Consider the following 26,078-nt stretch of genomic DNA (forward strand, 5'->3'; position numbering starts at 1 on the left):
GAGAGGTTCGTGAGGGGAATGGAGATCTGGTTGTACTGTGGCTAGACCTTGTTAACACGGATAGGTCATTACCATAGAAGCTGGTGGAGTTGACCCTAAATCGATACCATGTTCCCAGTAGGATCAAGGACCTCATCTTAGACTACTATAACAACTACAGATAAAGAGTCACTTCAGGGCGAGTAACATCAGGCTGGCACAGATCGGAGAAGGCTATCATCACCTGGTGCACAATATGTCACCCTATGCCCTTGCCATGAACATGGTCGTCAAATGTGCAGAGGTGGAGTACCGAGGCCCTTTAACCAGGTCAGGTGTGCGGCTGCGCCCCATCAGAGCCTACATTCGTGACGTAACAGTCAAAACATGCTGCATAGCAGGCAGCAGATGTGTACTTCAAGGGGTGAAGAGGCTTATTGAGTGGACAAGGATGAGCTTCAAACCAACTAAATCCAGGTCACTTGTTAGAAAGACAGCCAGTCTCTGACAAGTTCCACTTTGCTCTGGATGGCGCCATCATGTCATTGATCGATGAGAAGCCAGTCAAGAGTTTGAGGAAACTCTTTGACCAGAGCCTCAGAGTGCCATCTAGTCAGCCATCAAGCAGCTAGAGAACTGGCTCAACAAGTCGGGACTGCCGGGGAAGTTCAAGTCTTGGATCTACTAGCATACATTCTGCCTCAAATCCTCTGGGCTCTGCTAGTTCCTGATATCCCAATCACATCTGTAGAGTCAGTGGAGTGGATGATCAACCTCCGGATGTGGCTTGGCTAACAATGCAGCCTTAGTAGCGGAGCTTTCTATGGGAGGAATAACATCCTGCAGCTCCCCTTCAGCAGTGTCAGTGTTATGGTCTCCCAGACCAGAGAGCTTCTGCAGTTTTGAGACTCCAAAGACCTGAAAGTCTCTTTCCACACCGGCAGGAAATGGAGAGCTGCTTGGGAGCTGATAACAGCGGAAGCCAGGCTGAGGCAAAAGGCAGGGATGGGGACAGTGACAATGTGAAGAGCTGGCTTGTGGGAGTTTCCCAACACCTGGATAAAAGACCCAGGGCAAGAAAAGATGGTTTCTTGTCCAGGAGATGGTTAGGACATCAGTGAAGGAAACAAGAACAAGTAGCATGACAGGCATGCAACATCAGGGGACATGGATGAAATTGAAAGGTGTATTGGAACTTACTTGCAATGACATCTGGCAAGCAGGGCCCCAGTGTACCAATTTCTTCTTGCATCCTGGTATGACACCCTCCCAAGCCCAGCCACAAATCTGATACCCCGTCTTGCCCTCTCTGCTCAGAGAGAGGAACACTTGAGCACATTCTGAGCACATGCCCTGAGAGATGGTTGCTTTCGCTGGCGACAAGACCAGTTACTGAAGGCAGTTGCTGAGTTTCCTCAGCCATGACAAGCAGCAAGCACCATTGTCCCACCAGCAAGCAGTTGGCATTTCAAAAGAAATTATGCTGTATATGAGGAAGTGGAAGAATGCCAGAGACAAGCCCAAGTGTTCCAGTGAACTGGGAAGTAATCCGCCGAGTGTTAACCAGGCATGATTTATACAGGACCATCATGGAGACAGCCAGCAGTGCAGACATGCTGCCTCTGGTTTGGGCTAAGAGGTGGGTTTACTTTACTATAAGGATTTGTATGTAGATTATAGTAAACAGAGCATTAGTTTTAGGTGTAGTTTAGCCAGCATGGAACTCCCAATCATTTTTTTTTCTTTGCAAGTGATCAGAATCTATCCATACTTACATGCATTACTATCTGAAAAACTATAACACAGCTTTATTTCTTAATAATCATTTATTTACATGTTTCTTACACTACTGACCTGATTCTGATAAGACAGCCTACTTATGAAAATACTGTATATTCAGATGTCAATGAAAGATAGTGTATGTTTGAAAAATCTTCTTTCCCTTAAATAAAAAAACAGAAAAAAAAAAAACAAGAAACAAAACTGGAAGACCTTCTCAGAAACAACATCCAAAGCAACTTAACCTTCACAAGGGTCAGACAACAAGCAGAAATGTAAAACGTCCAATCTTTCAGAATATTTACTGTTAACATTCAGTTCACGGATTAAGAACCCCCTCTTGCCCCCATGGCTGCTCAGAGGGGTGTGGTGGGGGTGGAAGTGGTTGTGGGTACAGTCACGGGATGCAGCCCAAGATCCAGGGATGGAGTTTCTTCTGGAGCAGGGGGGCTCTTCTTCTGGGCCTCAAGCACCTCTATCAGCTGGGTGTACAGCTCCTTCACCGGCTCGCTGCTCTGTGGTCAATGACCCAAGGGGAAAAAAAAAAAAAAAAAAAAAAAGAGTAGTAACGTGCAATCATCAAGTGCTCCACATAATGCGCGCACACGCATGCACACACGCCAGATCTTGTTCTTTTTCAGTACAAGTTGTTAGCGTATATGACAGATATGGCTGGTCGGGTTTAGACAATGATTTTCCAGTTTAAAACAAAGACAAAAAAGGAAGCCAGACAATGCTGACTCAAAAAAAAAAAAAAAAAAATTGCATACAAAGATATGTGGTGTTATAAGAAGCAGTGAAGATATACAGTGAGAAAGGAATGATTCCTAAAGTATTAAATAGTAAGTTGAGACAAAATTGTCTCAGCTCCAGGACAAATTTGTCAATTTCGATTGAATTTCAATCTGCAAATCCAGTAGCTATTGGCCTGTCTGAGAATTAAAGGGGCAAATTTAAGACAAAGACTGGCCAATAACTGAGAGAGAGCCTGAAGTACGAGCAACCATCTACATTTATCGTTAAAGATTAACCAAGTTCACTTAAATCTGGTTGGTTGCCAGTTTAGCCAGCTGTGTCCACACAAGTGTGTGGTTTGCAGCCATTCTAATCGTCTAATCAAAGTCTTAAGTGAATGTATCTCACTATTACTCTGGAGATGAAAAATAGATCCACCAAGTGATATTGAACTTTTATTTAGGCGAACACAGGTTACGGTATAGCTGTTGAGAGTTGAGTGATTCTATTGATCAGTGCATTTTACGCAGGAAAGACTAAGGCACAAGCTCACCTGTTTTGGGGGTTCGAGGGTCTTCACCAAGGTCTCCATGTAGGAGGGCAGCACTTTGTGGTGGAGGTGCACCAACATGCGAAGGGTGTGTCTGTGGACATTCTCTTTGCTGCAACAATAGAAAAGATTGACTCGTTCTCAGGCCTCTGAACCAGTTGGTATGTCCTTCTCATGGTTTATTAAACGGTTAGCCTTGACTGTCAGCTATACAGCAAAGTAATTCAAGCTGACAGATGATTTAGTTAAGAGGAAACAAGAGTAAAGTTGATTTGTGGCGTTGCTCTCTGACGGTTATTCGCACCTTGAGAAAGACGTCAAGAGGAAGCCATCAAAGACAACAGAGCAGAAATCTTCGGTTCCGAATTCATCAGAGAGCAGCGTGAGGTGTCCCGTTAGCAGGTGCAGGAAGATGTCCCCGAAGGCCATGTCATTGTAGGTCTCCACTGATGGAGGAGGACAAATACATTGCTTACAATAGCGACAACACTGCTATAAAACCTTTACAACCCATGAAACACGGTACTTAATGTGACATCCCTCATACTAGTCGTGACTCATGTGAATAAATATTTTTTGTTGGTGTAAAAGGGCACGGCAGTAGGCTAGTCTGGCCCAGCACCATTAGAGCGCAGACCTAGGCTCTAAATTGCAAACACGATGTTTGTGGGTTTAGGAACGACATCCTTCATGCTGTCAATGTTTTGTTTTTGTAGTACTTGGCACACAAGAGCTTTCAGCTACTCCAGATTAGTGTGTTACGCCTTGTTGATAGTTACGGTTCACAGGTATATTTTATTCGACCGAAGCACTGTGCGAAGGTTACACTTATACCTACAACCTGTTTTATCGGAAAATGTAAGAGAGTCATTGCAATCTAGCTGATGTTTGATGAAGACTGAAGGCAGGAGAGCCTCACCCAGGGCAGGCAGTAACCTCTGCAAGGCATTCTTGTTTCTCAGTTTGGCTATGTGAAGGACGTAGTAGAGACCCATTTCACAGGCCACCCTATTGTCCTGCAGGTACCTGAAGGAGGCAGGCCATCAGTCATCATCTTTGTTAGATTGTCAGAAAATGAGGGAAAAACAGGGAAATGAGGCTGTGGCGGAAAACCCCCTGTTGTGCACACAACTTTCTGGACAAGCGCTGAAAGGGAAAACTATTTGAGGATGCAGGGGGTCACCTGTTGAAAGCATCTGGCAGGGTGGTGGGGTATGACAGCGAGCTCTTCTCCTCACTGGGAAGCTTCTGTTCCACATTGAAAGTGTGATCGTCCACCACCACTGACATCATGGCAGGCAGAAAGCGGGTCATGACCTCCAAATCCTAAGGATGCACGACTGTTTATCCACCACAACCGTGCACATCTGCTGAAGGCGACTGGGTGTCTGACGCGAGACTGTTCATACCAAACGAGGCTCTTTGAAGACCTGGCTGTCAATCATGTCCCACGCTCCCTGACCCAGAGATAGCATCCTCAGCAGAAGCATCAGGTCTGGGCTGTCCTGATTACACAGACACAAACACACAAGAGACACTTAATACAGTGGAGAGTTTCACGTTATAGTTAAGTTTCTGTTTCCGCGGAATGTGTTGTACTTTGAGAATTTCATTGCTGACTTTTCAGAAAAAGTCCACCTTTGTAATGAGATAGTTTTGATTATTTTTAACACGCATTGGTGGTTGTTTCTGTGCTCACCCTGGGCAAGGCATCCTGACTCAGAAGTTCCTGCAGGTTCCTCATGATACTCAGCACCAGGGTGTTACAAGCGAATGGATCGCACAGGATCATGGACAAGTCCCTGAAAGAAATGGAGTGATAAGACGCTTAACCCTCCATCAATCCTGTGCCTCATTTCCCAAAAAGGCTAGTCGGAGGGCGCCTCGACTCTCACCCGAGGACTTGCTCTTGTCCTTTCTTCACACCGTCCAGGAAGCCCTGCAGTTCCCTGGCTCGCTTGCCGTCAACAAACTTCTCACGGATGCAGGCATCTAAACACCAGGTGAACTATCCCAACAAAGACAAGTCCTCTTACCGAAACACGAAAGGCTGCGGAGCCACAGACATGCATTCTGCGGGAAGCCTTATATCTCACTTTATGGCAGGGGTCCACTGAGCAGATCTCACTGATGTCGAGGTCATGGAGGGACATCAGCAGTTCAGCCCTCAGTGTGCAGTAGTGCACGTTTCTTGTTCGCAGGAAGAGCGTTCGCAGGAACTGCAGCACCATGTCATAGAGCTTTACGTTCTTTCCGATCATCTGGGTGAGCTGGAGGACCACCTGCCGGGGCCAAACAAAAAACCACAGCGTTAAAAGCACAGGCTCCTGCGTTGGGAGCATTTCCGACTCAACTGTTATCTACCTCGCCCTGACGTCGCGTCTTTGGAGAGGGGCTGAAGAAGTTGTGCAGGATGGAGAGGTCGCTGCTGAACAGAGCTGCCTCCTTCTCCACAATGTACTGCTTCAGTAGTGGAGACACCTCGTCCCCGAACAGGGCCTGGTTGTCCTGCCAGATCTGACGCTTCACCTCCACAGCACACACCTTGTAGAGCTCCTTGTCTGCCATCACCATCTTCAGCTTCTTCTCTGGAACCTGAAGGGAAAAATACGTTAATAAGGAAATAATCACCTGAGGTCCAGTTTTTCCACAACCATATATGTAACTATCATTGCTTTGGGAGGAAAAAATACATGTCACATATAAATCACTGACATATTAAAATGTATTGATATTCTATCAATAGCCAGACTTGTTAAACCATACTGCTAAAAAACCATAAGTGAAACACTTAAAAAACACAATGTAACTCCAAGTCAATCACACTTCTGTGAAATCAATCTGTCCACTTTGGAAGCAACGCTGATTCACGTTGGCTTACTTTAAGGACATTACATCAAAGTTGGATCAGCCTGTAGTGTTTTTCCACTTTAATTTTGAGTGTGACTCCAAATCCAGAACTCCATTGGTTAATAAATTTGATTTCCGTTGATAATTTTTGTGTGATTTTGTTGCCAGCACATTCAACTATGTAAAGAACAAAGTATTTAATAAGAATGTTTCATTCATTCAGATTAAGGATGTGTTATTCTAGTGTTCCGTTTATTTTTTAAGCTATGTATTTCGTTTTCTAATATTGGAAATTCTTAAAAAATGTAAACCCTCTTGTTTTCGCCATTTTCTTTTTAATGTCAATTTTTGCAACTTTTAAAAGTAACTATTTGGAAGTTACTGTAATTCCTGGTATACTGTTAGGTAATGTTCTGTTCAATTTGAGTTATTTCCTGAGTGTTTTTGGTCATTTCTTGCCATTTTTGATAACTCCTTGCCACTTTGTTACATACATACTGGAATTTTTAAGTTAATTTCTACTTTGCTGATTTGTGGGGGGCGACTCACTGACAGTTTAATGATGGCATTACCCTCTGGTGTGTTCCATGTATTGTATCCTATTACTACTGGAATTAATACCACAATAAAGAGCGCTACAAAAATCCCTGCATGGAATAAAAATGTAAATAAATTCAACTTTTGCCTCACTAGTGTTTTCATCTGTTTTCACTGGATATTCACAATACTTTAAACTATAAACTAGCATTACCATTGTAAAGTTACTGTGATTAACAATATAACAGCATTTCTTTTAAAAACTGCCCATTTTGTGAGACCTCTGACAAATATTGGGTTGTGTTTGAAAAATTTCCAGCTTAAAAGCAACCTTTCTATAACCATTTGTTTCTGGCAATTTTTGTAAATATAGTCACTACATAAATTAAATATATGCAACAATATTTTTCACACATAAATATAACAAATGTATTAAGATGAAAAATTGCACTATTTAAGACTATTTAAGATTTTAGACTGTTGATCTGTAGCGTGCGCTCTCAGAGCTAATATGTCATCTCTAATATTTTCAGTTTCATGCATCTTAAAAAGAAATCCATCAGTACTAAAGACTTGCCTTGGGCAAATGTTTGAGCACCTGCATTACCACAGGTTGAATGGAGGGCATTTTGACAAGTGGGAAGCTCTTCTCCAACAGCTCCTGCAGCTTTCCATATCTGTATGAAATAAAATAAATAAACACAGTAAATACTTTTAGGCAGATCCTCAGGAGACCAATCAGGGTCAAAACCCAGCGGTGACTCACCTATCCTCATCCTTGCCTTCAGCAATGGTGGCCACACGCTCCATCAGCTTCTCTCGCAGCTCGTCGAACACCGACTGGTGGAACTCCAGGCGAGGGGTTCCGTGGAGGTCCAAAAAAGGAAGTGCTGACTGGAGGGTGGGCAGCAGGATGCCATTCTCGATCTACAGGTGAGCAAAAGAGCAAGGATTAATTAGGAGCGATGCGTATGGTGATCAATTGGCCAAAAATGTTACAATTACATTCTCAACCAAGTACATAAATTATCAAGAAAAATTGAATTTATTTGTAACTAGTTTAATTAATAAAAAGGCTGACTCTTTGCCATACCCCTTCATAATTCTTGTGTAAACCTGACTTTACTCTTTCCAGGTCTGGGTGATAGAGAAAATTTTTTTACAATATTTGAGCCGTCTTATCTTAATCTTAATAAATATCATTGCATCTGCTTATAAATGGGTGCCAAATGTCCAATCCACATTACTGCCAATTTCTTACTAATTTTGAGGTACTTTTTGCTGATCTTTAGATACAAATTTATAGAAATTTTAAGCAAACGCCCCCTTTTTTAGGTTTTCCTTATACCCTTACAGTATATTTATTATAGTTTATTAATAATAAATTATAGTTTATTAATAACAAATAACCAAATAATAATACATTTTAACATGATGCTTATCAGTCTGCATAAGACCAACCAAACCATTAGTGGAAGCCAAATCCTAACCCAGCTGTGGGCAAACTTTTTGACTCAGGGGCCGCATTGACTTTTAATATCTGACAGACAGGCTGGGTCAGCACAAGATACAATACATATAAAAAAACAAAACCCATTTGTTTACAGTACATATCAGACTCGGCGGACATTTGTCTAAACATTGTCTGACTTTTGCTTTGAAAATAAAACCAGCTTGGTTTTGAAAGCTTTGACGTTTGCTTGCATTTCATGCACAAACCGGTTTTTCCCTTGTAGCTTCGGGTCCAGCTCATTCATGTGTGTCAGCATGTCAACAGTACAGGCCGAATCACAAGGCAAATCTGTGTCATTCAGCTCAGGAAAATTCTCAAGTAGCCCCAAAAATGAAATAATCTCCTGTTTCAGCTCTCACACTCATTGATCCAATAATCAATCATTCACGTCAAGTACGAATTCTGTACCAATCTTTGACAGGCCGGATTAAAAAGACCAACGGGCTGGATGTGGCCCGCGGGCCGTAGTTTGCTCACTATGTGTACTTCTCATGTGTAACTGTTAAGACTGTGCGCTATGACAAAACCTACGACCACTCATTTAGCATGCCCAAGTTATTTTACATTACATTTGGTTATAAGATGAACTGAAATTATGATAATGTGACGCTCCTAACAGACTACAAACTCTTACCATGTCAGCAGTAAGTCCATATTCCTTAAACTCTACACAGAAGACCGATTGTTGGTCGGTGCTGTCGCCCCCTGGTGGCCACGTTCAAAATACTTAACTTATATTGCAAAAGGTATTCATATACTGTAGTTCAGAATGATTCTATAGTTTCTAGAATTACTCTAATTGTTTTGCTGGAATGTTTATACAGCAATTAGAGAATTCCCTTCCCAGCACTTTGTTTTTTCTGACCTTTGTAAAGAAAGATATGGACTACATCAGTGTGCTGGTAAGAAGTAGTAGCATTGGAGGACTTTAATATTTCCAAGTAAAGTGTGACACTATAGAACATGAGCCCGTAATTTGTGAACTTTTTTCCCCCCAACGACTACTTCTGACATGAGAGGTGTTTCTACCCCACTGAAAATGCTAACATCCAACACTACCAACAAATACCACACGATACTCCTTCACTGGCTGCATACTGTAATTTCAGTGTTTCCTCGTTCTTACGTTCATCTTCATTGGTATTGCTAGCATACGCTTGGAAAGAGCAAACGAGGAATACAAGGCCGGCGGAGAAAACCGTTTTACGAGGCAGATTTTCGGAAACGTACCGACAGCTCAGAATATTTGGCGCCTATCGGCCTCACCTGAAACTGATCAATAGCCTTCAGGGGCTCCGTGCAGTTGGTGAGAGTTTCCTTCAGGTCCTCGCCGTTCGCTATCCCCAGCTCGGGAAGACCCGCGAACATCTTGGTTTCTGTATACCATCCGTTTCAGGGCTCAAAAATAAAAAGATGCAAACATGTGAATTTAAGGGTACACAACTATTCGCCGGCAATGGAACGGTCCTCCAGCAGCCTGTTCACCCCGTCGAAACAAACGTCCGGTGGCGTTACTGTGTAAATAGTCCATCGGAAACAAGGGCGAGCTAAAGGTTCCGCCTAGCATTCAGTTCCGCCAGCTGATTCCTGCTAAAATGTATGAGTGCTCACCTCTAGTGTCCGCGTAGAAACCACTACACTGATGGTTACTATGCCAACTCCACGATTATATGTAATCTAAAAAAATATCCATTTGGTTTGAAAGATCTCGTTTTCTCATAAGAAATTATTTTCATTTTTAAAGAAAAAAATCTTTTTTTTTCTTTTTTTCTTTTTGTTTACTATCAAACTGTAATGCAAATACAAAGTCAGCTGGGGATCCCAAGGACTGTGGTTTAATATACTGGCATAGTGTGGGATTTTTCATCACATTTGTGATCATGGCTTTTTATGAACAGGTGTTTTTTAAAGTGGAACCGTATGAGCAACCCGCTTTAGGAATAGGAATAATAGGAGTAACATGTTCATGCTATTATGCAAAACTGTTTTTTTGAACATTTATTAGGAAAATACATCCTGGATATAGCACACATAGGGTATTTCTATACCTTTTTTCAATAATTATTGAAAGTACCTTGTAGCAGTACTAAAGTACATCCGTCAATAAAAACAGGTGTGAGGTTTGAAAAAATCCTCTAACCAAAAGTGCTCCAAAAATAAAGGTAATTTATTCTACATATAGTGCAAAAAAAACTATTCCTGCATGGCGTTTTGAGCTCTTCCTCAGACGTCTGAGGAAGAGCCTATGTTTGAAGATTTTTTTCAAACCTTTATTCAGTCGATTTCTTTTGGACCAGCACCCATCCCTAACTGGGCAACAGATGTGCACGTTTTTTTCCTTTCTAGCTTAATAAAAAAAGTAAAGCATGTCTCTTAGCTTTTATTATCTTTTGCAATAAGGTATTAGCCTTGGTTAGATAATAAAAAAAAAAAATAAAAAAAAAAAACACAAGGGAAGACTGCCTCCCTGTCTCTAGGTCCCACTACCAGTGGAGGATGAAACATTTAAGTTTTTGCTCCAGCCAAAGTGAAAGTGAGGAAAAAGTATATCGTCAGGAATAAAACACTTCAAGTATGAAAAGTAAAATTGGATAGCTACTCAAATATCCATCATGGACAACCCGGACCACCCTCTCCAACAAACCAACAAACGGAAAGACACAGTAAATCTTTCCCACCTTATGCCATAACCCCATACAATAACTCACACTGCCACTTTGCACATTATTTATTCCTGTTTGTTTGTAAATATGGAGAGACTTTTTTTGGATTATTACTTTATACTTTTACACTTCAGAGTTTATTTATTTATTTTACTTGTATTTTTTGCTAGTTTGTCACTGTCTTGTCCTTGTACAGTATATCTTGCTGCTGCTGCTAAACAAATCATTGAAGTACATCTCACCTCATCTCATTTCAAACGGCACAAGTTTCACTTTTATTGTCATGACTGCCTTCATGTAGATTTTCCACTTTACTGCTTGTAGTTGTTGTAGGTCAAATATCACTTTTTCTATCCACTGCTAGGTCATTTAATCTCTGCGCTTATAAGGCAAACATATAATATTCTATTTTATCATCATACTTTTAAAACTAATCCTGTCTCAATTTACAACAAAATGTGATAAAGAAAAATAAGTGCTGAGGATGATGAAGTAGGAAATGTAGAACTAAGAATCAAGTTACTGACACCCATCAGCACTGTGTCATGATTTTGACTGTGGCAATGACGCAGATCTTTATATTTACTGTAGTTTCAAAGCACAACAATAAATGCATAAGCTGTAAAAGAGAAAAATGCACAGTTTCATTAAATTTTCGAGTCAAGTAAATGAAGTAAGCCAGCTGCAAATACGATCAGTCTTTATAATCAAATATTTTCTAATGTTCAATCATGTACACTGTATAAAATAAGTAATTCACCTTCACTAAACTCCCTTTAGGGTAGTGTCCCTTCATAAACACTAGGTTGCGCCATAGTCCAAAGTTGATAGGTAAGGCAGTCAAACATAGCAACAGAATTCCTGCTCCCCTGTCCTGAATGCATTTCTGCAATATTAATGTGCATATTCATTTGTGGCACGTTTCTCTCAACACTTTTTCACAATGACTGGACAAAGCATAAAAGAAAATAATCAGATCAGTAATAGATTATCTGATCTTTGACCTTTATAGTCATCAACACACTATCATCAAGTAACATATCATCACAAAGTATATTAACAATGTTAATAACATTTTTCCCTTTTATTTAAAAGACCTGTTTGATGACCTCCTTCTTATACGGCCAATCGCAGTTATAATGGCGTTTTTTACCGAGTTCACATGCGTGTCAGCTGAAACGCTGTAGGTGAAAATGTGTATGTATGTGTGTGTGGGTGGGTGTGTGTGTGGGTGGGTGGCTGGGAGTGTGATTGCCCGAACAGAACTTTGGGGGTTGACACAAATGGCAGGGAGGTGAAGAGGTCAGCAACATAATTCGGAAATGCACAGATAAATCAGAAGCGTCCATGCCCAGCGTTCCAAGCAGCCACCTGATGTTTCTTATCCAAACACTCACCCCTCCCCCAACACCACCTACACTGTAAAAAAAAAAAAAAAGTCCCCCCCCAAAACTGAGCCAAAGCACATAAACATCCAATGTTGTTGACACAAGTTGATGCCACCCTTTGCAACATTTCTGACAACTGTAGATCCCTGTCATCTTTTTGTGTTGACTGTAACTTTTGTGACATTTTACATGCCTAAAAATGACAACGTGTGTAACTGCTTATATGTGCAACGTTTGGAACCTATTATGTGTCCGTACGCAACAGTGCTTGCAAACTTTTATACGACCTCAGATGGCATTGTCTATATATTTTCCATTTACAAAATAGGATATGTGGAACTGTTTATGCATCTGTACTTAATGACATTTTACTGAATTTTGTGTCTGTAGAGCTCTTAAGCAGCCTTGGCATAGACTGGTAGGTGAACATACTTGTCTGAGACACTACAGGACTGTCTCAGAAAATTAGAATATTGTGATAAAGTTCTTTATCTCCTGTGATGCAATTGAAAAAACAAAAATTACTTTTTCATGATATTCTAATATTTTGAGATAGGATTTTTGAGTTTTCTTAAGATGTAAGCCATAATCAGCAATATTGAAATAATAAAAGGCTGGCAATATTTCAGTTGATTTGTAATGAATCCAGAATGTATGACATTTTTGTTTTTGTAATTGCATTACAGAAGATAAAGAACTTTATCACAATATTCTTATTTTCTGGGACAGTCCTGTACACTATAGCTGAAGAGGAGCAAAAGGTAGAATTGAGAGCTTTCAGGCTGCTGTCCGTTTTCAAATCTATCATTTCTCGGACAGAATCTGTCATTGTACCAGATCCCGATGAAGATCCTGAGCAGATGTTGCCTCCTCCTGCCCATATGAAACACTGCAGTACAGTCAGCAATTCATCTCACTGGAGGTCCCGTTGTCATTCAAGAAGACACTGGTTGGGATTTTATATCCTGTCTGATCTGGGAATAACTTGGGGTCTTCCAGGAAGGGAGTAGAAATGGGTCGCTGGAGTCAGATACACCTGGGTAGACCCTGCTCAATCGGATCCCAGCAGAGACCCTGGCCGAAATTAACGACAACATTTATATTTATATTTGCTTTGTCATTTTATGCATCAGTTTTTGAAGCCAGGTTTTTTCTTTTAATGTATACATTTGAAACATTCCCAGAGAACGTTCATCAGCACTCCCCTCGTCGCTCATTCTATAGAAGGACAGTGCAGGTCAGTTCTCTTGCTCTAGATTCGTTCATCCATTCTGGTGTCATCAGTTAATATCCACGTAGCCTGTTGCAGTTTACAAGATCCATATCATAGTTGCAAATGTCTGTAAATTGGACTGTCTTTGCTTTCAATGTTGGGTAAACACACCTTCCTTCTCTGACCTGCATTCTCTGAAATTGCTCACCTTGGCAGAAAATACAAGTAATTCCAGGACAGAATCAACTTCTTTTTTTTTTTTTTTTTTACAGTGAACCACAGTCTGCCTCTGCATACTGGAGACCTAGGGGCACTCAGAGGGCATTCACACCTTGTTAAGTTTTACAACTGGTGCATTTGTCAGTCCCGGGCTTCTATTGCCCCTATGACTGAGTCCCTGCTTTGAAGTGACCTTCTCCACCAACTGAGGTGATGAAGAAATTTAGGGTTGTCACTGATGAATGAAAACGCAGCACCTTGGAAGTGCATATGGTCCCCCTGATGAAACCGTGTGGACGCATTCGGGTTCTTCGGACTCAAAAATACAACAAAGTGATATTTATTAAAGTGTTGTACTTCATTGGTTGTACTTCTACCCTTACAGATTACACCTATTGTGTAATTACCGATGAGTAGGATCTCAATCATAAATTACATAACGAATTAGAAATCATTGTTCCGATGATTTAGTGCCTCTAACCAATGTCAGTTATAGCATTCAGAGATAATGGTGCAAAATGTAAAATTATCCCAGATGTAATGATTCCCATAATACAAAAATGTACAACTTGGGCTTTCATTGGAATATATCACACATTTGAAAAAGAATTCCAAGAGTATTTGTAAAAGACATTCATTTTTGAAAACGCTTCGGTCCATTACAATTACACAAATATTGTTGGTAACTTACTAATCCTCCTGTCAAGGGAAGAAGTAGTGGGTACAACATGGTGGGCTTTACCTTTGACCCTGAACTGCCTGGTAGACATCTGATCCTCCTCACTCATACGGAGCTGTTCGACTCAATTCTCAGAATTTTCCAGTGTGTCATGGCTTTGCATGTCAGGGAATACCCAGGAAGACCTGAGAACCATTTATCCTCCCTTAACTAATTTCAGACTTAGTCATTCCAGACGTCAAGACTTTCGGGAGCAGGGCGCGTGCTCTGTATTTAAACTGTAGTAGCATCGATAAGGCTTTACGCCTTTTCTCCAAGGTGTCTTGGGCAGAATGCGGCACGCAGGTGAGCCGAAGTGTTTCGGCTTCCAGGACCAGCTGTCTCAGCCCTTCTCTGAGATGTCCGGCGAGCCGACTCGGAGTCTCCTCTTCTGGCTGAAGTGGAGGAGGGCTGCAACGTAATGTTTACTTTCTTGTTGCGAACGGAGAGGGAGGTTAGAAGGAAGGCCTCCGGTGGCATCGAGTTTCCCGACAACGCAGCTGGTATGAGTTGCGTTTATGTGAACCTCTTACACAGTAATTTGCCAGTCAAAATAAAAATGTCTCACTTAACCGCCGTAACCGGAGGAGATCGGTCACATCAGAAAAAAAAAAACGCTTTTGGTTTCGCTTAGACACTTGTCGTAATCCCATAAACTCAATTCGTTTTAAAACAAACACTTAACTTCACATAAAGAACTCAACCACTTGCGCTCATGATATTGGATGAAAGCAAAAGTACAAACAGGTCAAAAAAACAAGGAGGAGATTGCCATAGAGGGGATTTTACAGTGTTCACCGACAGCGCACACACATATTATTTAGATATATAAAGTATGAATAAATGATTTTTACACATGTATTACTGCTTCAAACTTACTATATATGAGCCTCCAGGACTGAGGCATTTTAAACAATTCTTCCTCTTCTTTTCTCTCTGCTTTTCCCCTCAGGCGTCGTCACAGCGAATAAAACCTTCTCTATCTAACCTTATTCTCTGTATCCTCCTCTCTCACTCCAGCTAACTTCATATCCTCTCTCACTACGTCCATAAATATTCTTTCCGGTTTTCCTCTAGACCTCTTGCCTCGCAGCTCCAATTCCTGCTACCAATATATTCACTCTGATGGATTGATAAGATCAATAAAGTATATTTTATCTCATTCCTGATCCTATCCAAAGAGAACCTCAACATTATCATCTCTGCAACCTCTAGCACTGCCTCCTGTCTTATAACCCGTTGGAATGATGAGCATTTTTATTATACTACTTATATCCTCCCAAAAATAATCTTGATACTAAGATGCCGTGGCTGAATAAATTGTCATCGTGTCCCAAGAGCTGAAGGTGTGTTTTGGTCTTATTTAACTTGTTTACATGCCATTGTAGGTATGCATGTGTCAGTGCTGAGATCCCAGCATATTGTGTAACCAATATTTGCAAAAGCTAGCATTGGAGGGAATTGCCAAAACATATTCCAATTCTATATATTTGACAATAAATGTTGCAGCAGTTAGCAAAGATGAGCGGTGTTAATGTTGAATTGTCAGCAAAGTAGCCTAAGAATGGACAGATATGTAAACTGGTTGGGTTTAACTTAAGTATAGTTATTTTATGCAAAACCCCTCAATCTGTTTTTTTCTATTTCTTTTCTTGCATTTTTTTTCAGAGGATATGTTTATGGTATTTTTGCAACTTTCAGATAATTTCTTTCCTATTTTAAGACACCTTCTTGATAAGATTTAATTAATTCCCTAAGTTTTAGGAAATTTCTTGGTAATGTTCTCTCACTGTATAAAGTCTTTCCTGTTTTTGGAGAATTTGAATTTCTTCTTCTGGCTTTTAACAGTCAAGTTAGTTAGGGGGAATGAGATTATTTATCATTCCCACTTGTTTATAAACATAAAATCCAAAATAAGGCTTTATTCAAATTTTTTTTTTTTTAATTTTTAAATTTAACCCAACCTCAGGAAAACACCTTGCAACCCCCCCCCCAATGTGTCTCACACACCCCCTGGAAGGCTTTGGCCCCCACTGTGCTTGTCCATGTGTATTGTTCATGTGTCTTCACTAAAGTCATTACACAGATTGCCTGGCTGTCGTTCCCTTTAACCTGACCATCTTCTTTGAACTGCACGAAGGAATGCCTTCCCGGGCTGTTGGAAGGAGCGGAGGGCAGGTGATATTTAAGTGCGGGTGGGTGCGGAGGGGATTCGGTATGGAACTGAAAGGTGTGTGTTAAGAGGTGAAGGTATGAGGCTCCTGTAATCCTTTATCACGGTGCCATCTTTTACAGGCTCGGCCTGCTGTTATTTGTGTCAGCCACTCATCACTCACACACACTACAGTTAGGAATGGTATCCCGGTCCATTTGGCGTCTGAGAGAAAGCAAGGCCATTGAGAGCCGCGCCACTGAAGGATTCGGAGGTGATCCTGACAGGGATCAGGTTCCCCTCTACCTTGTTCCTATGTCAGGGGGTAAAAAAAAAATAGAGAAGACATCGCAGTCGGGGTATTTTTTTCTTTTCTTTGAGGTAGGGGGGAGGCACCTGAAACATTGTAGTGCCCACCTTTTCAATATGAATTACTTTTCTTGCCAGGTCTGAATGTGGGATTAAATGTTTGGAGCACACCCGCTTTGTCAAAGCTGAATGTGAAATAAAGGCAGCTATTGTGTGACAGGGGCTCTTCCTTGGGGCCTTGCAGCTCCCTGGCCTTCCCAGCCAACTCACACACTCTCTCAACCCTGAACCAACAATTAAGTGGTCAAATCAAAACCCCGGCACTCAGGACTAATTGTTTCTAACAGGTCTTTGTAAAGGTCCATGTTGTTTCCCATTCAGGCTGCTACCCTGGCTCCTTGTGTGTCAGATAGGGGAGGGCATCGTTCCAGCTGGGAGATAAGCCACAAGCTTTTTTTAATGCTCCAAAGTAGACTTAATTTCCACCTTCCTTTCACGGTTCAGGTGCACTTGTGTATTGAGGCGTTCAGAATCTGCGCTGGGTGGGTTGGTCCGGCGGATACAGTACCTCACAGGATGTCATTCATCGGTGGCTTCTGGAATGTGTTAAAAAGGGTGAGTGTGTGTGTGTGGGGATTTCAGCGCTTGCCTCGCTTATTTCCCCCTTCTGCAATTTACGGGGCTTAAAAAACATGACGTGAAATGCACGGATTCTGGAGACAGAATGGCTGTCTGATGTGCGGAATTGTCAAACGGCGACTTCCAGTTTTCTCCCGGGAACGATGGTGTCTTCGCTCTCGTCATTATGACGGGTGGCATTTATGGCCGATACAACAATAGAACGCGGAGATCATTTTCATTTTAAATTTGTGGCTGATTCACTGTATTTATCAAAACATATCAAGATAATGTTTCGAGGGGATTCTTATAATGTCTAAGTATGCCGAAGTATGCCAAAGCCATCACAAAAAAAAAAAAAAAAACACTTGTGTAAAAAGTGACTGTACACGCTGAAACACGTTCTAGATTGACTGAGTCCAATGAGCCAATCCCAGCAGGGATCGGTGGGAGAGACAGCGTTTAAACCTCACAAGTTGCAAGTTGACAGAGAGCGATGCGACCGTTCACTCTACCATTCATACCTGTGGAAAACTTAAAGGCTGTAATTGATGTGCTGCATATTTTCACTTTATGGGAGACTTGTATTTGTGTAAATCTGTTGAAAGGTTATCATGTAACCAACATTTACATCTAAAAAGGAGGAAGTGGTGTTCTTTCTGTGCACCATTACTATCCTGAAACTTTTTTACCTTTGCACATTCTTTGCAGCTTCTTCAGCATTTTAGTCTTTTTTTTAATTCATTTAATTAACAGTGTTTGTTATCAAAATATAGGGAGAAACTGAATACAGTTCATGATAATGCACATGATAATGGTTGAAATTGCCTTTTTTTTTTGCAGGTACTAAATAGAAAGTGACACCAATACCTGATGAATGGACTATACCAGAAGCTGTGGGAAAGGGGATGTATTTACCCTGCACAGGACCCCTGTGTGTCTGCCGCTCGGCCTGTCAACCTGGGAGGGGGATGGGGTGGGGTTAGGGGTGCTGAAGTGAGGTCCAGGCAGACGTTTTCTGAGGAATGCTGCAGCTATCACAAGTGACATGTAACTGTATCCACTGTCAGATCTGGGCCGTTATCTCTGCCAGGTTGTTGACTGCTCCTCCAGTCTGCTGATGTCTTCCATCTGAACCTGAGCCGAGCCCTTCAGGAACATCTTGACCCCATTTACACCTGGTATTAACGTGCTGGCCCGCTGGATAATGAATAAGATTTTATTTTTGTGTTTGCACCTGGTTCTCACAAAGTTCTCACATCCAGAAGTATACTCGCCGGAGAGACTGACATCAGTTATTGGCATAGATGACAATTGCAGGCGCAGCATTGCCAGATAAGATATACTGTAACACAAAGATAGTCCATAAACACAGACATACAGTATATAAATATATATGTGTGTGTATATATATATATATATATATATACATATATATATATGTGTATGTGTATATGTATATATACAGACACACATATATACAGACACACATATATATATATACACGCATATATATATACACAATGTGGAAGGTTGATTTTATTTATTGAGTTAAGCAAGGCCTTCCGTGTAGAATGATAAGCTGGTTTATACAAGTGGGCAGGAACGTAAGACATCGTATCTACAAATTACTGCAACACATTTAAAGAACTTTAGCAGGCCTGACGAGATAAAATGTCTCGATATTACCAATACTCCAGGGTATAAGTGAGTGAGTGAGTAAATGCAAATGGGCTGTTAAAAGAGGAGTTCTTTGTAGAAAAACAAGCAGCAATTCTGAATCATGATAGCATAAGAATCTGTGTTTTTGCTGGGAAAGTGTCTGTGCCGGACCTCATGCTCGATTCCAGTCTGTGACTGCAAACTATGTCATGACAGTAACATCACGGGCCATTTTTATGCATCGTGCAATTATATATTTATCAGCATAATTGACAGTTGAAAATCTTGGAGAAAAGTGGGTGCTCAACAAAGGCAGCTGGGATACATTACGAAAGGAATGTGACTGACGGATGCAGCATCATTTGAAAGTTGATTAGAGTTGGCTTTGCAAAAATACATTCCTTAAAAGCAAGAGCAGATCAGAACAAAATCTGGAGCCACGGCGGACCAGTAAACTTAAAGAAGTCGTAAATACTAGAAATAAAGGCGAGGGAAAGGTTTTGTTGGCAAAGGCCTTGTGACTCACGAGGAATCACACTGAGAATGGAAGGTGATTGGAAGGAGGGGAGGGGGCAGCTGAACACGGTGCGATGGAGTGTTGTCTGAGGGAGACTAAATCACCAACAAATAACAAAAAGATAAGTCTTAAACTGAAGATCTTAGACACGCTGTTGAAAGGTGCTATTGCACAAGGACGCATCAAAAAAGAATAAGGTGTTACTAACACATAGCAAGAGGAGGGGGGGAAATGCCAGGACGCTGGAGAAGTTTCAAGTAAGTATATGGAGAGATTTATGAACGGACGTTGTGGTAGAGAATTGAACTACTCTAGGGTGTTAAATTCGATGGATGATGGGACTTTGTGAAAAAAAATCCTTTTCAGAATTCTCACTTTTCATGAAAAAGAAAAAAATGGCAAATATTGCATTGAATTGTGGCGAAGAGAACGGCAATTTTCGGTAGAAAATTCCAACTCTGATTGATTTTTCCAAGTTGTTTTCAGCACTTATTAGTGTCGAGGCTGGACAGTGCATCAGGTCCATGAGGTCTCCCATGCAAAGTTGAAAGAAGCTTAAAAAGGGAATATTGGCACTTTTATACAAGTTCTTGGGCACATGCAGGCATGTCTGGAAGTGTAAATGCTTTGAAAATGGAGGTCTACTGAAACAATCGCAAGATTAAGATCATCTAAGTCAAAAAGGAGCCCCTGCATGTGGAGTGAGGCTCATCCTCCATGGCGGCAGCGAGCAGATGACACATTGAAAAATAAGGCGTTCGGTCCAGAAAACATGAAAAGAATGAGAACGCAACACAAGAAGTAACCACATAGTTATCTTGATAATATAGTGTTTATAACAGGAAATCATCCATTGTTTACCAAAACAGAAAAGAGGGGAGGGTGCACTCAAATGTCTTGATTTTTAAAGGACAACTGCACTTTATAGCTAAGTTAGAAATACACCGTCCATATGAGACTGTGAGCTATCTACTGAGAATCTACATGCTATAAAAGAACACCCATTTGACATCTGATTTGCTGATTTCATCCGACTCATAAGACAACTTTGGTGACATCTTCGACAATACAGCCCTTAAGGTGATGCCGGTGCCGCTGAAAACGGAGCAAAGAAGCAGAGAAAAGATGTCCGGATAATGACAATTTTCTACAGACATGATGTGTCCAAGAATATAAGCTTGCATTATTTCTAAAGTCGTAAACCACAGCCCAGTTATATAAATTTGACAGATCTCATGTTACAATTCTATTTTCCAATATGTGTGATGATACCCTGTGAGTTAATTCATAAATCTGAAGCGTCAGTAACTGCTTTGGTTTGAATAGACCTTGGGATGCAGTTCACTGAACTGGACTTGTGTGTTGGTTTTCTGAACAAATTATTGAAAATATGTCATCTGAATGGATTCCGAACACTTAAAATGTAAAGTCCAAGTATTAGCAAGTGGGCCTGAATTACTTGCTCAGCAATAAACATGTTCTGTGCAGAGAATCTTATTGCCTCATCTGTAGATCTGTAGACACCTTCATCTTACCATTTCTTTTCCACAGTCTTCCACTTGTTTAGCTGCATAAACACATTTAAAATTAATTAGACCCACACTTGTTTATTTGTTTGTATGTATGTATGTATGAATGCATCCATCTATCTATCTGTCCATGTATGTATGTATGTATGTATGTATGTATGTTTCTATCTATCTATCTATCTATCTATCTATCTATCTATCTATCTATCTATCTATCTATCTATCTATCTATCTATCTATCTATCTATCTATCTATCTATCTATCTATCTATCTATCTATCTATCTATCCATCCATCCATCCATCCATCCATCCATGAAAAACTGTTACGTGGTATGAAACAGCACGAAGCGGACAGCAATTCATTATTTGATTGACCTCTTATTGTTGCTAATGTAGATGAACCTGCCGATTCATTTATAGGCAGCGCCAAAGACAGCCAAAATGTCAATAGGTCATGTGGTCACCTTTTCGTTTGCAGTGTTTGCAGGTGAGATTTCAGAATCAAAGAGTTAAGGAAAATGGATCAGGGACGAGGGCTTTCACGACACGGCAAGCAAAGACCCAACCAAGTTTTGTAACATCATTGATTTAATGTTTCAATTCCAGTGCTGTTACGTTGATATTGGTTATGTGGTGGCACTCATCTATCGCAGGTGACACGTTCACTACAAATACCTCCTTTAGTAAATTGCACAGTAATTAAAAGGTAATTATCTACTCCATAATAGCATCTTAATGCCTGCTTGACACTTCACTGCCATCACCCCATGAGTTCACATGCTTGTGACCCTAATGAGTGGCTAATGGCGTTACCGCAAACATCTCTGACCCCCGCCGGTGTTTGCTTTCCATTCAGGCAAACAAGATCAAACGCCGCTATCAGAGAAGCTAAAGACAGAGACCACTTGCCTGAATGAGATGTTGCCCTGTGACAGAACTAATATGCCCTGTTAGTGACCGGGGAGTTGATTTTGAGACGATGTAAGAGCAGATCACACGGTGGAAGACAATTCAGGTGGGACCTTTGTTTACTGCAACTTAATGCTGCCTGTGGTATCTTGGTTTTACAGGGTAGCAGACACAAAAGATACGCTTTGACGTGGAAGTGGGCTGTTTTTTTTCCCATGTCTGTCTGACCCACCACTTTCAGCAGAGGGAGGATGCGAATATTCATTCAGGTCAACAGAGCTGATTGCTATGCCAACCTGAAGTGTTTTCACGGAATTACGGTGCATAAAACAATTAAAGAAACTTCAATCACCCAGCAGCATCATCGACAGCAGATTCATCTTCATAAATACTGTTACAAAACTTTTGTCGAAAGTCCTGAAATGAAAATGCTACTTGCGGAAATGTTCATTGACATATTGTGCTTAAAGGTGTTTAAAGTAGTTATAAAACGCATAGTGAAAACACAAATCATATTATATTATATTATATTATATTATATTACATTATATTCCATTTATTATATTATATTATATCCCATTTATCATATTATATTATACCCCATTTATTAATTATATTATATCCTGTTTACTATATCATACTATATTATATTATATTATATTATATTATATTATATTATATTATATTATATTATATTATATTATATTATATTATATCATATTATATTATATTATATCATATTATATTATATTATATTATTATTCAGCTGAAAAGTCAGCTAAACTGTACACAGTGGAAAGAAAGTGTAATAATCTCCCCTGAAACCTGGTGAAGCAAAGGTATCAAGTAATAAATTATAAAACTCCAGTAGTAATGTAATTAGTTACTGTCTGCTGCTGCTCTCAGTTGGAAACCAAAACTCATCTTGTCTCGCCTTCACCCTCAGCAGTAGTAGCAGCAGGAAGAGATGGCAGATTCCCCTCCTCTTCATCGAAGTAACACCAGGCCTTGTTTGTTTCTGTCATTATGTGAGTGGAACATGTGAGTGATGGCTTTCTGAGGGGCCCAATGCACCGCGGTTAGCAAAGCCCGGAATACGCTTCTCATTGGCTGGAGAAGGAGCAAGGGGCCAGTAGAGGCAGAGGTGAGGACAGATTGACAGGGGTCAGCGGTTGTTAGTGTGGAGGTCGCAGCCAGGTAAAGCACAGGTTCATCTACCTGGCGGGTTCACTGGCTCACAGTTAAAATAAAAGAAAGGGGAGTTCTAAGGTGGGGTATAGAACCCCTGGGAGATCAAGTATATATCTATTTTTGCAAACTGCATCCGCCACAATTGTTACAACAGTAATGATAACAATCCCTTCATTACTTTTGTTATAAATTGTGTGGTGGATCATTTAACTGTTATATTTCAAATGCATTAGATAATATCATATGTAAAATGGGAATAAATGATTTAAAAATCATGGAGGATGCCTTTTTTCACAAAATTTTTGCAAAAAAAAAAAAAAAGCAGGTAATCACCTACAAATGAGCTGACTAACAATCAAAAGTCCCCAAGTAATCATCAGTCTTAATATCTCCAGTTTAACTGAAATCAGGGGCCAAAAAAAGATGCGATCCATGAAAAATGGAGAGAAAAACTCCATATTATTATGAATGATAATATTAAAAAATATTAATATTTCTAAATTCTCAGTATCCAGAATCAGTGACACTGACATGAACACTAACACCCCAACTACTGGACTTAGTTGTGGTGTCTCCGTCCCATATCTACTCAGCACATCACTTGATCAGTCTCTTAGAACACAAAGCTTTGACTAACAGCAGATAAGCAGAGGAGATGATTGTGCGGATAAATGTTTTTTATTTTTTCCAAATTCTCTATTACGTAATAAAGCACAGAGGCAAAGTAGACCATTTGGAATTAGCCCTGTGGTTCTGAGGGAAAGTGATTATGGTGCACTGAAAGGAGAAATCATTCATTCATGGTTTATGTTATTATAGTATATATTAATAATTTCATATGAATTATATTATTCATTTATACTGTTTATCCTGCAGCGAATCCCAGTTGTGATTTGGTGAGACGTGAGGCTCACCCTGGACCGGTCAATCCCAGGGCAACAAATAGAGACATACAACCATTCTCTCTCTCATTCACACAGGAAGGCAATTTATAGTCTACTACTGACCAAATTAGATGTTTTTGGACTGTGGGAGGAAACTAGAGATTCCGGAGGAAACCCACGCAGACGCGAGGAAAACATGCAACTATTCACAGAAAGTCGGAATCGAATCAGGGACTCTCTTACTGTGAGGCAGTTCCACCCCAACATTGAGATAAATTCATTTTTAAGATACATATTTATTAGTATGTATGTTGTATGAGTTGTCAGCCAACAGTATGCGATGACAGACTTTGAGACAAAATGCAGGCGATAGTGCGTCCATTCATGAATGGAGTCGGAATAAGCAAATTTGAAAACTATCAATGTCTTTAACATGCAGACGGATGTAAAGAAACCTAGTGAGAAGGAAAGGGTAGTTTGGTGCCTCAGCTATTTCTACGAACATTTAGAAAAAAATTGATTTATCTAAACTTTCATTTAAGTTCTTTCAGTATTCTGATCAAGTAAATAAGATATGCACCACCCTTCCACGTGCGAAAAAAAAAACAACAAAACAATGTATGGTGAGTTCAAGTGTGGGATCATCGCAGTGCTACACCAGTGAGCAGTGGTTTCAAGCACTTTACTGTCACTGGCCGCATATCCGACATTATGGTTATGGTTATGGTTATGGTTATGGTTATGGTTGGGGTTGGGGTCAGGGTTCAGCCTTAGGTTAGGGTTAGGAGAAACAAATGCCCACCTTATATAGAGTTCGCAATGAGGTTGACTGATCACAGCTCGGTCCGCAATCACATCAGTATAATGGATGACACAGCACCTTTTCCATTTGCAACACATGAGACTCCAGCACACAGGCACGTGCACCCATACACACACACACACACACACAGTGGAGCGGCATGTTAAGAACTATTGGCATACATAGCTAATAATGTCAGAGCAATACTGTGACACTATATAATTTATTTACTTATTTCAGCTTACTAGAACAACCGTTAACATGTAAAAATAAATAACTTGCATCAATACGTTGCTTAGTGTCATGCTTATATTGAACAAGTTTTGGGTCACAGATGTATGACGACAATCCTTATATTTGTCCTCCGTTACATGTGTTTGTTAACAATAGAGGTCTAGAACTTTCTGCTCCCCTCACAGAGTCTGAATCATGAAAGGGCATGAAATACCAGGCATGCTGTTGTGTCACCGGCTGCTGTGGGTGTCACCATCGTCATCTACCACGTTGTAGGGCACCACTTGTCTTGCCGTTGGTCTGGGGGCCAGTATGTGAAGGGGAGGTGGGGAGCGGACTGGAGGGTGACAGAAAATAGAAAATGGAAAATTCCTGTGTGAAGTGCAGTCGTTGTTGATCAGGTGTGAACTGCAGACCAGAGCTCGGAGCAGGAAGGGGCGGGGGGGAGCGGACAGCTGCTGCGGCCCCACATCAAAACCGAGCCCTTCCACCGCAGCACACCAGCTGGGACAGGGGCCCGGCGCTAGCTGCCGGGGGGCCCCCAGCCCTCACCGGGGCGCCTTCTGCTTTGGGAGGAGTGAGAGGATGGAAGTCAGAGGAACGCGCTGCCAGAGAAAAGTATGTCAAACACGAAACCGACTTTGAGAAGGAGCCGGAGTAAAATTTTGATAGCTGGCCATTTACACACATAGAAGTGGGCGTTCTGTATGTTCTTCATATAATAGATGTATATTAAAAATTGTCATTTTTTATTATAGATGCCTCTGATCCACCTCTTTATTAATTCAAATCATTGTGGTATATACCCACTGATATAATATATGTGTGTGTGTGTGTGTGTGTGTGTGTGTGTGTGTGTGTGTGTGTGTGTGTGTGTGTGTGTGTATACGCTGCTCAAAAAAATAAAGGGAACACTTAAAAAACACATCCTAGATCTAAATTAATGAAATATTCTTATGAAATACTTTGGTCTTTACACAGTTGAATGTGCTGACAACAAAATCACACAAAAATGATCAATGGAAATCAATTGTATCAACCCATGGAGGTCTGGATTAGGAATCACACTCAAAATTAAAGTGTAAAAACAAACTCCAGGCTGATCCAACTTTGATGTAATGTCCT

The 26,078-nt window shown here is 40.7% G+C and overlaps 1 protein-coding gene and 1 long non-coding RNA gene across 2 annotated transcripts in view; one reads left to right on the forward strand and one right to left on the reverse strand.

Annotated features, from left to right (window-relative positions):
• Window positions 1–1,626: 1,626 nt before the first annotated feature.
• On the reverse strand, window positions 1,627–9,433 carry nelfb (negative elongation factor complex member B). Its single transcript, XM_086169676.1, has 13 exons — window positions 9,210–9,433; window positions 7,197–7,357; window positions 7,008–7,107; window positions 5,408–5,638; window positions 5,140–5,325; window positions 4,939–5,051; window positions 4,743–4,845; window positions 4,453–4,548; window positions 4,227–4,369; window positions 3,963–4,069; window positions 3,348–3,489; window positions 3,047–3,155; window positions 1,627–2,273 (listed from the first exon to the last, which is right to left on the reverse strand). Exons 1-13 carry the CDS (start codon window positions 9,309–9,311, stop codon window positions 2,115–2,117), a joined length of 1,752 nt encoding a protein of 583 aa, XP_086025802.1. The 5' UTR covers window positions 9,312–9,433; the 3' UTR covers window positions 1,627–2,114.
• Window positions 9,434–25,375: 15,942 nt separating this feature from the next.
• Window positions 25,376–26,078, forward strand: part of LOC147221609 (uncharacterized) — a 3,567-nt gene continuing 2,864 nt past the window's right edge. The window contains exon 1 of the long non-coding RNA XR_015107878.1: window positions 25,376–25,571. This is a non-coding gene — a long non-coding RNA (uncharacterized LOC147221609). The remainder of the gene's footprint in view (window positions 25,572–26,078) is intronic.

The sequence above is a fragment of the Fistularia commersonii genome, chromosome 22, assembly GCF_037954325.1.
Source record: "Fistularia commersonii isolate RoL2024-O1a breed Wild chromosome 22, RoL_Fcom_v1.0, whole genome shotgun sequence".
NCBI classification, from domain to species: domain Eukaryota; kingdom Metazoa; phylum Chordata; class Actinopteri; order Syngnathiformes; family Fistulariidae; genus Fistularia; species Fistularia commersonii.

What these genes read in the sequence shown, in the direction of transcription:
- nelfb (XM_086169676.1), bottom strand. Translation starts at nt 9,311, where the DNA reads ATGTTCGCGGGTCTTCCCGAGCTGGGGATAGCGAACGGCGAGGACCTG. An exon ending in TGCTCAAACATTTGCCCAAG is followed by an intron (nt 5,639 to 7,007) that starts GCAAGTCTTTAG and finishes TTTTCCCTTCAG; the next exon opens with GTTCCAGAGAAGAAGCTGAA. An exon ending in GGACAAGAGCAAGTCCTCGG is followed by an intron (nt 4,846 to 4,938) that starts GTGAGAGTCGAG and finishes CATTTCTTTCAG; the next exon opens with GGACTTGTCCATGATCCTGT.